At 52.0% G+C, this 14,718-nt stretch overlaps 2 protein-coding genes across 4 annotated transcripts in view; both read left to right on the plus strand.

The window, feature by feature from the left end:
* Positions 1–1,129, plus strand: part of EDC4 (enhancer of mRNA decapping 4) — a 38,916-nt gene extending 37,787 nt beyond the window's left edge. For both annotated transcript variants that reach the window (XM_062586530.1, XM_062586531.1), the window contains one exon: positions 762–1,129. In XM_062586530.1, coding sequence (XP_062442514.1) covers positions 762–954 — 193 coding nt within the window. In that variant the 3' untranslated portion in view covers positions 955–1,129. The remainder of the gene's footprint in view (positions 1–761) is intronic.
* Positions 1,130–2,572: 1,443 nt separating this feature from the next.
* Positions 2,573–7,867, plus strand: NRN1L (neuritin 1 like). Of its 2 annotated transcripts, none has more exons than XM_062586574.1 (3): positions 2,573–2,670; positions 6,618–6,780; positions 6,950–7,867. In XM_062586574.1, the coding sequence occupies exons 1-3, from the start codon at positions 2,613–2,615 to the stop codon at positions 7,215–7,217; spliced, it is 489 nt and encodes a 162-aa protein (XP_062442558.1). In that variant the 5' UTR covers positions 2,573–2,612; the 3' UTR covers positions 7,218–7,867. The 2 variants fall into 2 exon arrangements, with proteins under 2 accessions (XP_062442558.1, XP_062442559.1); XM_062586575.1 differs by lacking the exon at positions 2,573–2,670 and adding an exon at positions 5,835–6,514.
* Positions 7,868–14,718: the final 6,851 nt, after the last annotated feature.

Genomic DNA, 14,718 nt, shown 5'->3' on the forward strand with positions numbered 1-14,718 from the left:
TGTCTTGAAAAACTAATTTGTTAAGTTGCCTGAAGGTTTTGACCATGGATTTCATGGAAAATGTCTTAAATCCAGTTCTAATAAACTCAGTTTAGCATGGGGGGAAGGCAGCTCAAGCTAGAAAAAGATGGAAAAAGGCTTTGAGTTACAGAAGAGCTGATAATCAGATTTAAAGCCACTGTTGTTGAGTTCAAGCTGGCCAGTTAGTGAGTATCTCTTGCAGTGACAAAATGGGCTTACTTTCTGGGTGTGATTTGAAAATTTATGTCTTATCTGAACTTAGTTTGTTGGTAAAATTCTTCCTCTTCCCATTCCCTTCCTGCATAGACACAGCTATATTGGAAGCAGACCTTAAATATATCCCTACATGAAGTAAACCTCACTGCTGAAAGGGTTTTTACTGTCAAATAATTAGTTTTGCTTATGCTAGAAAGCTACCAAAGAAAGTATTTACAAAACTCTTACCAAGAATAGCCTGTAGCTAAGTACCACCTTCCTCTATCCAGGGAGTTCTAGCATGCTGTTTGCCTGCTTGGTTCAGGCAGCCAGGCTGTGTTGCATGTCTGCAGACTGGAAGCTATGCCTGCATGTTGAAGAACGCATAGCTGGACTCTGCTAGAAGTCAATAACATTTATTTTCTAATGAATGAACTTACTGCACTGAGATGGGGGACAGAATTTTATTTTCAGCACTAAAATGAACTGAATTGGACTGGGATCACATGTTGAGTTTGGCTCTAAACCTGGTCTCTCTCCTTCAGTTACTTGGAGGAAGCAGTGATGCACCTGGACCACGGTGACCCCATTACCCGAGACCACATGGGATCTGTCATGAACCAGGTGCGGCAGAAGCTCTTCCAGTTTCTGCAGGTGGAGCCGCACAACACGCTGAGCAAACCTGCCCGTCGCCTCATGATAATGCTTCAGGGCCTGGTCACCCCTGGCATGAGCTAAGAGAACCTCGCTATCTTGTGGGCTGCTCCATGGAAGCCCACCCAGCAGATCCAGTAGTAACTAACCATGTATGGCTTGTGTTAAGAGCTCTTGCCAGGAAATCTATCAACATGTGTGTGATGTCTCTAAGGCAAATGCCATCTGTGTATAGTCCCAAATAATCACTGAACACTCACTTGGCTTATTTTCCTGAACAGCCTTGTTTTGAAGAGTTAAGTCTCCTCTTCACCTGCCCATCCATCCCTGAGGCCTAGCTGGCAGTCCAAGTTGCTTTCAGCAGAAGCCAGTGGATTTCTTAGCCCTTTAGTTTGGAGTCTGTGGCCATGAGCAAAGGAGAAGGAAGGTGTGCACTGAGCCTGAGCGAGGGGGCTGTAGGGATGTGCACTCGTCATTGATAAAAACTTGTACCATAGTCAAGGAGTTGAAAACCCTCTTCAGAGGGAGATGCTCCCTTGCAGGGTGAGTAGGTGGAAGGATATCAGCTAAGGAGGAAGAGAGGTTTTATCTAACTCCAGGTCTGCACAGCCACAGCTGCTCCCACACAGTCCAGGCAGATATGGGCAATGGAGCTGTGCATGCATGTCTTTCTGGTTCTAGAGTGAGCTGAGGAAGTGCTCTGGGTTGGAATGGTCAGGAAGCAGCAAGCTACAAGAGCCCCTCAGGGCCTTTGGTTCTGTTTGTATTGGAGCATGTCTATGGATCAGATGTTTCCTTTAGTTTTGATTTTTACACCAGGGTTTTTCTTCTTATCTAAATTTTGATTTTTTTTTTTTTTTGAAATAACATTAAGAAGAATTCAATAAACAACAAACAACTTTTTGAGAAAAACAAATTACTGGAGTTGCTTCTGTTCCCCTGGGGGAAGGAGGTGCCAAGGCAGGAACAGGTCCACTGCTGGAGTGTGTGAAGTGACTTGAAGAGCTGTCTGGTCTGGAGCTGGAGGCAAGAGGGCAAGATGCCCTCTGTCCCAGGTCTGCTCTGAGGGAGCTCCAAAGTTGATGCTTGAGCTCTTTTGGACACTTCAATAAAAGTGTTTTTCATTTCTAGGACAGCTGGGATGCGCCATTAGAGGTGGTGCTTTGCTGTCAGCAGAAACTCATTAATTTCTGCTTTCACAGCACCAGGCATGGCCTGCTGCCCCAAGCAGTGACTGGCAGGGCCTGTGATGCCCTTTGAAACCAGGCATACGCAGGGCACTCCTCTGCCTGAACTGGTGTTAGAAGAGATGTGAGGGATTATTACCAGGTGGAGAACAGGGGAGAGGGCAGAAAGCAGTTTCTCCTTCCCAGGGTGTGAGCAGGTTCCCCTCCTTCTGGTGGAGCGTCTCTCAGCTCTCTGTGCCTCTCCTGGCAGCGAGCTGGGCACCCCAGGCAGCCAAGCGCCCTGCCCGGTTGCCCCTCCCCCCTCCCCCCTCCCCATCCCCCGGCCGTCCCCGCTGCGCGCGCCTCGCGCTGCTGCGTGGGAGGCTGCGTCTGAGGGGAAGCTGCGGCCGCACCCGCGCAGGAAGCGGGCGGGCCGCTGCCGACGGGGGCGGGATCCCCGAGCGGGGCTGGGGCGGGATCCCCGAGCGGGGCGGGGCCGGGGGCGGGGCGGGGCGGCGGGACTCGCCCGTGGCTGCGGAGCGGGGCGCACACGGCGGCGGCGGCGGCGTCCGCACCATGGGCTGCAGCTGCTGGCGGCTGCTGGGTGTCGTGTGCCCGCTGCTTCTGCACCTCGGTGAGTGCCGCCGCGCCGGGAATAGCGGGCCCACTCCGTGCGGGGCAGCTTCGGGGCTGTTCGCTGGCTGCGGTCCCGGGCAGCTCCTCCTCCAAAGAGCCCTAACTGCCTCCTAGCTGGAGGACCTGGAGCCGAGCTGCCGGGGCGGTGGCGGCTCTGGACCCCAAAGCGTCGCGGCGCTGGGATAGACTGGTGGAGGAAGCCTCCCTCCAGCCGGGAGGCTGCATTCGGCTTTGCTGCCTACCGGCTGCCCGTTGCCCCCCAGGTGCTGCTGGGCCTGCTGTCCTGTCCCGCCCCAGCACTGGGGGGCAGCGTGCCTTGGTGGCTTTTCCGGTGCAGTGTGGTGCTCCTGGCTGCGTGGGGCTGAAACGATCACCCTGTCTCGTGCTGTCTCACAATGCTGGAGAGTGAGAAAAGTATCTTTGGACCGTTGCCCTAGTGCCTATCTGCTCGAACCAGGACAGTCCCTGAGCTGAGGGTGGCTTTGCATCTTCTGACTCTCCTGCCTAGACTGGTGGCCCCAACCAGCCCTTCTTGCCAGCACCCTGTACTCCTGGCCGCTCTCACTACCCCTGCCACTTTCTTTCACCAGAGGTCTGGAGGACACCCCAGCAACTCCTGCAGGCTGGAGCTGCTAAAGCAGGCAAATCCCACACCTTGCCTGTGCCAGCCTGCTGTCTCCATGTTCTCCCATTCCTTCTAGAGCTGAGGATGGAAATTGTCTGGCTCTGGGCACAGCATTACCCAGCTGATGCTCTTGCCCCGAAGAGGAGCACATGGAGCCTGAAGTCCAGTGCTGCACAGAGCATGGCGAACACTGTGTCTGGGGCTAGCGAGCGAAATAGGCCTTTCCCCAGAGGCAGGAGAGGTGCATCGGTGCTCCCTCCAAGGCCGGGGATGCTCTGTAGCACCCTGGGCTCCATCTGTATTTCCCTTGGGGCTCCTTCTGGGTACCACTGCTGTTGTGTGACCCTACCAAAGCTGGGAGCAGATTTGTGCCTTGTGGTTTTGCTGTGGCGTAGCAGAGCTGATACGCGCTCCCGGTTCCTCCTTCCCGCTGAACCTGCCCTCTTGCTCAGTCCAACCTCACGGCAAAGGAGCAGGGTGGAGGGGAATGCTCAAGCTGAGGTGTTAGAGAGACCAGGAGTCCCAAACCCAGCACACCCAACATGTCAGGGACCATGAGGTATCCCTCTGGCTAGCAGATAGAAGGTGTCTCTGTACCTGCCAGCCTGGCCCTGCTCTTCAGCAGCTTTTCCAGAGCTAGTGTCCTCAGGGTTGGTCTGATGTGCTTAATGCCCAGCTGCCCTGGAAGAAGAGCAGTAGATCCTGTTTATTGTGTTGACACCTGTGATATCTGTGACCCATGTGGCTGGTATCTCCCCAGCACCAGAGGTTTTTCTTGGTGATACTGTTGGGGTTTCCTGTTTTTGTGAGCATCTGTTGTTCTGCACAATGGGCTGATGTTTCAGACTAAACCCTGTACTGATCTCAGCTGCAGTTGCTTTATTCAGGGCCTTGCTCCAGGGGAACAGGCATGGGATGCCATCAACACATCTCAAGGCTCCCTGGAGACGTCCTGGCTTCCTTTGTAGCTGCCAGACTGCTTTTGGTTGCCCTTGGGGATTCCTTTCTGCCTGACAGCCCTCTGGTTTCCCACTTCAGACAACAGGGCTTCCAGTGGGACTGTCCTCATGCCTTTTTAGTCATCTTCAAATTACAGAGCTCCTAAGTACACCACGTATGGCATTTCTGACAGTCTCATGACTCCCATGACATGGACCCAGGTATCTGTGTCAATTTGGTGACAGCTAATCCTCCTTCACTGACCAGTGCAGTTGTGGCTTCCCTGGGAGCCGCTGTGGGCAATGTAGTGTCAGCAGATTTTTGCATTTCTGCCTGTCCCAGTGTGGTGCCCACTGTCCCCCCTATATCAGCTTCCAGGTTCTGGTGAGCCTGAGTGGACCAGTCCCTGCTGGGGAGCTGGAGGGGCTGGAGATGGAGCAGCTCTTCAAGACCTGCAAGCTCGGCTCAGCATCTGTCTTGATGTGATGTCCTTGTCCTGCCACCACCCTGGCAGCAGGACTTCGTGGGTCTGAGGGCGAACCTGCTGTGGGAGTGTTATGCATGTGGGGGTACAAACCAGAATGGGGTTCCCCAAAGCTCAGTGTTGGGGCAATTCAGGTTCACATGTTCCATGTTTTTTCCTTACTGGATCTGGCCTGTCATCATTATGCTATGCCTAAGCCCAAGTGGCTTGGGTCTGCACTGGCCCCACAAACCTCCATGCTCCTCTGAGCTCCTGTTCTGTGAGGCTACTCCCCTGGGCTCCAGAAATGGAGAAAGGAAGCAGAGGCATCATATGACCCCCAGCTCCATGCTGTCCATGATAGCGCATCCACCATCCTGCCACACAGGACACCCAGGGCAGAGCTGAGCCAAGTACTCAGCACTTTGAGCAGCTCAGCCACACAACAGTGCTTTTTTGGTTTCTCCTGGCTGTGGAAGTGCTAGCAGTAGTCCCAGGTATGCCCCATCACCTGCCATCCTGCACCAGGGTTTGGCCATTCCCTTCAGTTCATCCCTTGCAGAGCGCAGTAGGGAACTGGGCTTCCCAGAGTGAATCAGCTGGAGTTGCACTTGTACTCTTTTTTCCTTTTTTCTTTTTTCCTTTTGTGAAGGTTTCCATTAGAGCAGGGACTCCAGCTTGCTTAGCTAGTCAAGTCTTAGCTTTTTGTGTGTGTGTGTTGTAGTCACAAATTAATCTTTGCTGTTTGGGGATAAAAAGGCTGGACAGATGGCTCCGGAGAGATCCTGGGAGGCCCGAAGCAAAGTGGGCCATCATGCTGCCATTCGGGTACAGCTAATGGGAGTATCACTTGCAGGATCATCAGATTGTGCCACATTCTGCTCCCAGGCCAGGACTGAAGACTCAGTCAGAGGAATGTTTAATTCTGAGGGCTCCAAAGAAGCTTGCTCTTGCTCCCATGCAAGGACATGAATACCACTGCTTGGGGCCTCCCAACAGCTGCTTTTTTCCTTCTAAAAAAATGACATATTTTAATTATTTCACTGCTTGCTTCCTTCTGCCCAGAGCAGGCTGAGGAGGATAAATTAATTTGCCAGCGTTAATCACAGGGTATTAATTGGCTTGTTGTGGAGTTGGTGGTTGGGCTTGAGAGGGGTTCACAGTCCTTTCACATTAGCTGTGCTAGCTCTATTTTGAAGCTGTTTGCTGGCTCCATTTCCATTACCTTCAGGACCCCTTGTCCAGGATGGTTCAGCCCAGCCAGAGCAAGGGTGGGCCCTGTTGCCCGGCAGGTCAACTGCCTCCTGTCTCCCGTGGTTGCCTTGCTTCCTCATTTTCCTCTTTTTGATGGCACTTAGGTGGGTTTTTGCAGGTTTCACAGCCAGTGAGGGCCATTTTTTTCCACCTTCCCATCCTGGATATTCCTGACTGTATGGCCTGGATCAGGCTGTGTGTGTGAATGGCTTGGGTTCCCCCTCCCTGCCCTGTCTCTCATGCTGCCTGGCAGTGTGCACTTGGGAGAGAATGTCAAGGAATCTGGCAAGATGTGAAAGGGGGATTGTGGACCCCCACCCAGCTCATGATATTTCAAAGCCCAGTGTCACCCTCCCCACAGGGACCTGGAGGTGGGCAATGGCAGCAGCCCTGCATGGCATGGGGTGGAATAGGAGCTTTGCAGAGGAACAGCCCTGAGGATAAGAGAGGGCCTTCCACACCATATGGAGTCCCAGGGCTGCAGGCACTGCAGCTGGACACTGAGCATCCACACAGCAGGACGAATCCATGCTGCAGAGAAGCCCTAGAGACCTGGCTGGGGTATGATTCTCCCTGCTGCTGGGTAAAGCTGGAAGGTGGCTCTGTGCCAGCTGGGGGGTTCCAGAGGGCAGGCTCAGTGCTGGCTTTTCTGTCCCCTCTGCAGTCATGACCCAGGAGCCTGTGAGCATGGCAGGGACATGCGACACCATCTACAAGGGCTTCGCTGGCTGCCTTATCAGCCTGGGGGACAGCATGGTGCAGAGCGTCCAGCAACAGCAGCAACAGAAGAGTGGCCAGGAGGTGCAGGAGCTGGATACCATCTGCAAGTGAGTGGGCCACAGGCCCTGATGCGGCCCCAGTTACCCCATGCTTGCAGGAGCCACCCGGATGCTTGCATGGCAGTGGGAGGCTTGCCTCTCTGAGGGGCTGGCCTGGGTCAGGGATGGTGGTTCCTTGTGGCTGACAGGCTCCCCACACCTTCTTGTCTCTCCCCAGGTCCTGGGATGACTTTCATGCCTGTGCCAGCAGGGTCTTATCAAGCTGCCCTGAGGAGGCAGCTGCCATCTGGGAGTCACTGCGTGAGGAGTCCCGCAAGATCCAGTTCCAGGGAAACCTGCATGAGCTATGCAGTGCCCAGGCCCGCCTGGCCAGTGCCCAGGGCTCACCAGCTGCTGAGACCAACCAGGAGACACTGCGGGGCTCAGCCACCTCGACATGCCTCGGCCTCCTGCCCTTGCTAGCCCTGGTGGTGCCCTGGGTCTAGCCCTGCAGCAGTGCCCGGACCCCTTTCTGCCCTACCTGGTATGGGACAAACCCAGGGTCTGTTTGAAGATGAGGATGTGGGAGCATCACCTCCACCATGGCTGGGAGGCCTGAGCGATAGGGCCTGCAGCAGGGTGGTTGCCTTGCCACCCACCTTGCAGCCCTCACTGTCAGCACTGGGCTGAGATGGCTCGGGGGGACAGTGGCATTTCAGGCAGCCTGTTCTTCAAGTGCCACCACCTCTGGAGTTGTCGAACAGCCCTGCTGTACCACACTTGGAGCTGGAGACTCCAGGTGCTGGAGTCCTGTCCTGAGGGACAAGGGCTGCGCCCACCCTGCAGAGCCAGGCCTGTGCCCAGAGCTGTTTTGGGCTCCCTCTTCCTTGCAGCCCTAGTGCTGCCAGGGATGGCTTCTATGCAACTGAGGGACCCCGGAGGGGGGAGGCTGTGGGATGGCCCTTGCCCCTGGTGGGGCTCCTTGCTAGAAGCTCGGTAGCTTGTCATCCCTACGCAAGGTGAACCTTGCCCTCTTGGTCCTGCAACCCCTGCGGCCTCAGTGCCCACAATGTGACCACCACCAGACCCGTCTTATGGGGGCATAGTCCTCTTTCTCTTTTGGATCCCTTTGGATATATTTATATTTATATTAAAAGATGCTTTTACATTTCTCCAGCTTCTCTGCTTTGGGTCCATCTCACAACCTTCCTCAAGCCCCCTGTTTGCTCCCTAGGGTGTTGGACACTGCTGCAGGGAGTGCAGCACTGATGGGAAAAACTTCCTTGAACTCTGGTGGCCAGAGCAGGGGCTCCTTTGCCTGATCCAGAGGGAGGGGGGGACAGGAGAGGCTGTGAAAAGAGCAAGCACATGGAAGGGGAGCCTCTGCAGCCCCTATCTGGGACAGGCTGGCATTGGGGTGCTCCCCCAGAGGTGTCCCCTGGCAGCCCTGCAGGACACCTGAGGGTACTCAAGCCCAGGGTAGAGGGCATGGATGGGCAGCCAAAAAGCTACTCAGGTCATGCAGACTGGTGGGACTGGCTACAGGGCACACACCCAGGCATTACCAGAGATTTTTCATTCCCTCTCAAGGGGTATTAAGGGCTTTGCTGGGATTTTGATTTGGCTTTCCAATGATGCTGGCCCCTAATGTAATTAATTTGCCTTCTAACTTGCATGAGCCGGAATGCTCCCTAAAGCCAGACGCACGTTAGGCTGAGGATACCACCGAGGCACTTGTGCCAGGCGCCAAGCCCCAGGAAAGCCAGAGACTATGTTCATGCTTTTGCTGGCACCAGTAGCCAGGACCTCTCTCACCCTGGATGTCAAAATTGGGCTTCCAAGCCTTTGGAGAGCTCCCAGTTGCTGCACCCTGGAATCTGGCCGTGTGTGCTACTTCAGGGCCCTTCATGCCCAAGGATAAAAGTCCCCAGGGCGAACCTGAAAGGCAGCTGCCTTCAAGGCTAGACATAAATGAAGTAAAGAGAGAGAGACTATGCTTTCTTTATTTGAAGGCACACTTTTAGGAAAATGTGGCACATGCATTTTACTTTTTTTTTGCAGCCTTTAGCTTGCATGCTAATGTACAGTTCCAGCAGCATCATACATTTTTTTGAAAAATTCCCATTTTCTATCTCTCTTACTTTAGTCCTATTTTGCCACATGTTAATTCCTTGGGCATCAAGGAATTTGAGATTTGCAGGGAAGAAATGTGTCTTTTTTAGACCAACTGGTCTAGCTGGTTTAGCTTGAGCTCAGCCCCAGCTCTGAAGTGAGTCACACCGAAGCTAAATCGAGATGAAATGCTGGAATTTAACTTCTTGTGTCAATCAGCGAGAGTAGCTGTAGAGCACAGGTTCCTTGATGCTGGTCCAATGTGAACTTCAGGATTTTCTGACGTACTAAAAACCATCATGGCAAAACAGTTCCCCTGGGCCCAGGTTAGCAAGATGACCTCCTCTGCTTACAAGGAAACATTCATCTTCCCCACCTCTTTTGCCAACTAAGAGGACACTAAATTTGCAAATGACCAATCCCTGCTGATTGCACTAATCACTTTTTTTGTGCTGGCGCACTTCTGAGGCTCCTTGCAGCTGCAGCAGGTGAATTGATCTGTAATGGTAGTACATGAGATTGCATCCAACTTGAGAAATGCAATAGTGTCCTGACTGCCAAAAATCCTTCAGCTAAGGTGAGTGTCACAGAGCCCCAGTGACAGCCTCTCTGCTGTGCAAGGCTCAAAGGAATAATGAGAAAAGTAGCTACCTACAGTGAGAAGCAACTCACTCAGGTTTCTTTGATTTCCCCTCTTGACTTCAAGGCTATCCCCAAAATACTCCTACAGTGTTTTTTTTTTTTCTCAGCAAATCCGCTCCCTGCCTGGAGCTAGTACCAAGGAGATACAAGTGCCAGGGACATATTTTGGGGTCTCTGTGCTCTGAGGCATCCTTGGTCCAAAAGGAAACTTCTCTCCTTTCAATCAAGCCCTTATTTTCTTTTTGCTTGATTCAAGGAGGAACTAACATAGTTGGTTACACCAAAAGCTATGATTTTTAAGCTAAGGATCAATCGCAGAAGACAGCGCTGCTTAATCTGCTGCTGCACTCAGGTCAGCTATGTCAATGACTCTAAATACATTGTACTGCACTTCTATTGCTTTGTCTGTGGCTAGCATCCTCTTTTCTGTGTTTTTTCATATTTCTTAGCACAAAGTTTTGCATGTAAGAGTCCAACAGCTTCCACAAGCAGTCTAGTTTTTATCCTAGGAGCCTGTATCTGGAAGTCTTCTGTATACAAATGAGGAATCCAATTATTACTGTCTTTATTGAGCCAAGAAAAAAATTATTGCTTATTTCATTGCAGAAACTGCAAAACCTCCTCCCTCTAAGTCTGATCTTTTTGTGGAAGTGTGTCGTGACTATGAGAGACACAATCTTTACAGGAACCACAGCTCAGGCAGCTACAGTTATGCACTTAGATATATAGTTGTCCCCCTCTGTACATTGGTCTGGTGTTCAGTATGCAAGACTGTGTTGTGGGCCAGTAAATACTCCCTGGAATTTTATGCCTGATATATCTATGGAAGTAAGACTAATTACCTGCTATCAGAAGGCCTCTCCTGGCCCCACGTAGGACGGGGATAGGCTTTGGGAACGCATCACTCACCTTGCACAGAGATCAGCTGGGCCAGCGTTACTCCTGGCAGACATCAGTCTAACATCTGTTGGTTTAAAGGCTTTTCAGTAAAAGCACCAGCAGTTCCAGCACATTTAGTTACTATGAATGAGGCATAACCTGCTATTTATTTCATTAGCAAGCCCAGAGCTGCGTTTGGGAAGATGACTCACAGCTGCTGGCTGGGAAGGACACAATATAGCACAGGCAGAAGTGGCGATGGGCTGTGGGTGCATACCAGCGGCCACAGATGGACCACCTCTTCGTGGACATGGCAGCACTATGATGGGCAACCTGGCTGCCATGCCCCAGCCTGGGCAGTCTTTGCTGGGGGACTGTTACTGAGCCCTAGGATGGGCCAGGTCCCTGTGGCATTAGTTCAGCGGGGCAAAGCCCCCTCTTGGCTGTCCTTTCCCAGCAGCTGCCTTGTCCCTGTGGTTAAAGCAGCCGCCGGGCGGATAATCTGCCTACTCTTTCATTTCCAATTTCTGACAATCCTGTGTTTAAGAGTGAATTAGTGCTGGATCCCTGCAGGATAGCTAAGAGGATAAGCGCCAGCCAGGCGGCCGCCTGCAGGCTACATGACACCTGACACCCCGACAGCTCTCCCTCAGTGGTGTGTTTGAGAGGCCTGGAGCAGCCACCCAAAGAGATGGTTGTGTGCCAGTCCCTGCAGTCTGCTTCCTCATTGCCTTCTTTTAGGGTGGCTGGAGGTGACCGGGGGCTCTTCCAGACCATCACCATGATTGTCCCCTCTGACATACATCAAGCTTTGCTTCAGTCAAACCCACTGACCTGGAGCACGCGGCTGTTGGGAATGGACATGCTTCTGATTGTTTGACACTAAATATTTCTTGTGTTTTTGCTAAACCATTCCAGTTCAGGATGAGGCAGGATCTGGCCAACACTAGGACCTCCTGCAGGACCAAATCTCCATTTACTAAATGTGGTAAATGCTTTTGAGAAAAAGAGTGTCCTGAAATTATTCTCCCAATCTAGCCCAAGAGATGAACAAGGCACCACAGTGCTGCAAGTCAAAGTAGCTCTCTCTCTCACCAAGTTACTAGTTTGTAGGACTGCACTATGAAGCTGATGGGTGGGATTGTCACAGCCTGTGGTGTGGTATTATGGGAACAGTGTGTAGCATGCCACATACCTGTGCCACTGCAGGAACCAGCCTCCAGAGTCAAAAACTTTTCAACGATCTACCTCTTACTGTCTTTAAAATCACTTTACAGGCTGAAATTAAAGAGTAAATCTGTACAATTTATTTCACACTGTTTAGCCACAAAGGCATCAGCTTGGGCATTGAAAAACCACTTTTTTTTTTTTTTTTTTTTTTTTAACCGAAGCTGTTTTGAAAATTGTCATTGCAATGGGATGTTAAAGAGGGATTTCTCCCCTACAGTGCAGGTGGAGGAGTAATTGCCAATGCCTGCCTGGCTGGCTGGTGTTCCCAAGCACTGCTTTTCCAGCAGAGATCATGCTGCTAGCGGTGGTTTCCTCTTCCCCAGCACGTTGCCTCCATCTGCTCCATCCCTGCATTAGACACAGCCTCCTGGTGCTCCTGTGACATCTGCCTGCCCTTTTCCTTGAAATGTCAAACCTAGCTCTGATGTTTCCTGGTCCTTGGCAGGTAAATATTCCAGGTAGCACCATGGCCATCTGCAGCTCACCCTTGGGATTGGTTCGAGGGGACAGAGTCTCACAGCACTCAGCACCTCAGAGCACCCAGTATGCTGTGAAAACCCATTGCTCTGGTTATGAAACTCCAGCGACCTACTTTACACTCCCTGCTTTTGTTCTTAATTCCCAGATATGGCTGCTCTCCAGATTTTGCCCATCAAGGCAAATTAATTGGAGTAGATCCTAATTTGCTCTCTGCTATTCTTTGGTCAGAAGATTAAATGCTTGGTAGACATTATCTCCCTTTCTGTTTTCTAGGAGACAAACCTGAATTATTAAAAAAAAAGAAAAAGATAAAGAAATGGAGAGTTAGGTTGAGTTGATGCATAAATTCATTTTTTGTAATCACAGAAGGGACTGGAGAGGCTCCTGCATCCTTGGGCAGCTGGAACCAGATGGTGACACTATTTTAGTCAGTTGTGTGACTGAGACACCGCACATGGCACTGAGATGGGAGGGCCTACCTCATAGCCATGTCATCTTCTGCTTCTACCACTCAATATTTTAATTCTCCTTTCTGTAACCCAGGGAATTTCCTCCTGGCAAAGATGAGTACCTCTTTCTCTGTGGGGACAGGTATGGGCTTGCCCTGTGGCAAACCAACATCAGTTTGTCTGACAAATGGTTTGAAATTGTGCCTGGAGGTCTTTATGCTGCAAGGGGATGGTGCTCCACATTCTCTTTTGCTTCAGTGTTTCCTTGTCCTCTCCTCCATGTCCCAGCTGATCTCAGGGGCAGTGGAGATGGGATGGCTTCATCCCCTCCCACGGCCAAAAGTTGTTGCTGCTGAGCCCTGGGTGCCTGCAGCATGCTGCCACGGACCCCAGGGCCCAGCCTCCCCATGGCCTGACGGGCAAAGCACCTGTTGTAATGGGCCGAGCTGCCTCCAGTGTTGCAGCATTAGCCAGCGCTCCAGCACACCATCTGGCCCAGGGTCTGCCCCATGCATTGGGGCTGGGCTGAAATGAATGCCTCATCCAGGAGTGCTGTTTTCCTGGGGGATGCATCTCCAGGCCATGCGGCTGGGAAAAGATGTCTGTTACACTGGTGGTGTCTCCCTGATGAGCACCCAGTGGGTACGAACGGAGAGATAAAGTTGTGGGAACTGTGCGTACCCTGGAGGATGCAATGTCTCAGGGCTAGTCTCCACCCAAGCTCACACAGGGACTTCTGTTCAGCCAAATGTCGAACTTCCAATAAGGAACATGAAAAGACAACCTCAATCCCTGTGGGTTAGATGTAGCTGGAACAGCTGAGCTGGAGTCACCTCTGCTGCTGGGGAGAGTGCTCAGCCCCCAGCCTGGCACCTGTAATACCCTAATGCGCTCAGCTTTGGGGCTTTTTCTCCACTGAGGCATATGGAAAGTTGGATTTCTTTTTTAAGCAGATTTAATTGAACATCCTTCCTCTCTGACCTTTGCTCAGCCTTGTTGGGATGTCCTTGAAACCAGGCCCATCATGGCTGCTTTTCACGATGGGTCAGACTGGCCACTGATGCTATGGGCTCACTGCCACTTGGGTCTAAAACGTGGCTCAGATGCAATCTAGATTTCCTGCATCACTGCAGGTCCATTTGATGGCACATGAAAGACCCTTATCTCATGCACTGAGGATTTTTTACCTGGCAGAGCACAAAGCAGTGGGCTTCCTGAACTACCTCAGTGCCCTGGTAGGGCTGTAATATTATATGGAGAGTTGCCCAGTTCTTGGGAGTGCACAGGCATGATTGGCCCAGCCAGGTGATGGAGGTGCAGGTGATTTCCACCAGCCTACAGGAAATTATGGCTCACTGTACCCTAGTGAAACTCAGGATTTGGATCACAGCATATGTATCAAAGCACAGGGGGCTCTGGAGGGCTCTAGTCCAAGCTCCTACTCCAAGCAGGGTTAATGTCACAGCTGGAGCAAGTTGCTCAGGGCCTTGTCCTGGTGGGTTTTGCATATCTCTAGGGAGGGAGGATTCACCACCTCTCTGGGTACCTGGCATTGGTGGGGTGGTCCCAGCAGGCTACCTACTGCCTGGCTTCAGAAGATTCCTCAGGGAAAAGGAGAGAGATCTCCTACCAGCTCTGGAGGGCTGGTCACAGGGACACGTTCCTCAGAGTCTAGCAACTGTAATCCTCATCACTCTCATTTATGCCCACAGTATTCCCAGCCCCAGGAAGTGACTCTGGAATATGCCTGGTTTGCTGTCCCGTGGCAACAGCCTTTCACAGCGCTGAAGCAATACAGTTCATGTCACTTGAGGTCAACTCACTACAATCCCCCACTTCCCCACCACCCTCTCGCCAATCCAGCCTGCTCCCAGCTCTGTTTTGTCTTGTCCCATAGCTTCATAGGGACCCCAGGCCCTTCCAACCATTACAGTGTGGGAAGAGATTCAGAAAAGCAAGCAGCCCAGGGCTGAGAAGACCAGGGGGTTCAGCTGGCTACCTTGGGAAGGGATGAGAGCCCTCCTTCAGCAGCACATGGAGAAGGGCTGCTGGAGAAGGTGGCTGGGGTATAAGCATTTGTATGGGATTTCTGAAGGGGTAGGGAAGGAGGAGCAGGGTGAGGCATCCTCTTTTGGTAAAGCAAAATACTGAAAGTGAGGAGGCAGAAACAGGTGAAGGTCAGCCAAGAAAACATAAGGAACGTGACAAACAACAT

This window comes from Rhea pennata, chromosome 13, assembly GCF_028389875.1.
Source record: "Rhea pennata isolate bPtePen1 chromosome 13, bPtePen1.pri, whole genome shotgun sequence".
Classification (NCBI taxonomy): Eukaryota; Metazoa; Chordata; class Aves; order Rheiformes; family Rheidae; genus Rhea; species Rhea pennata.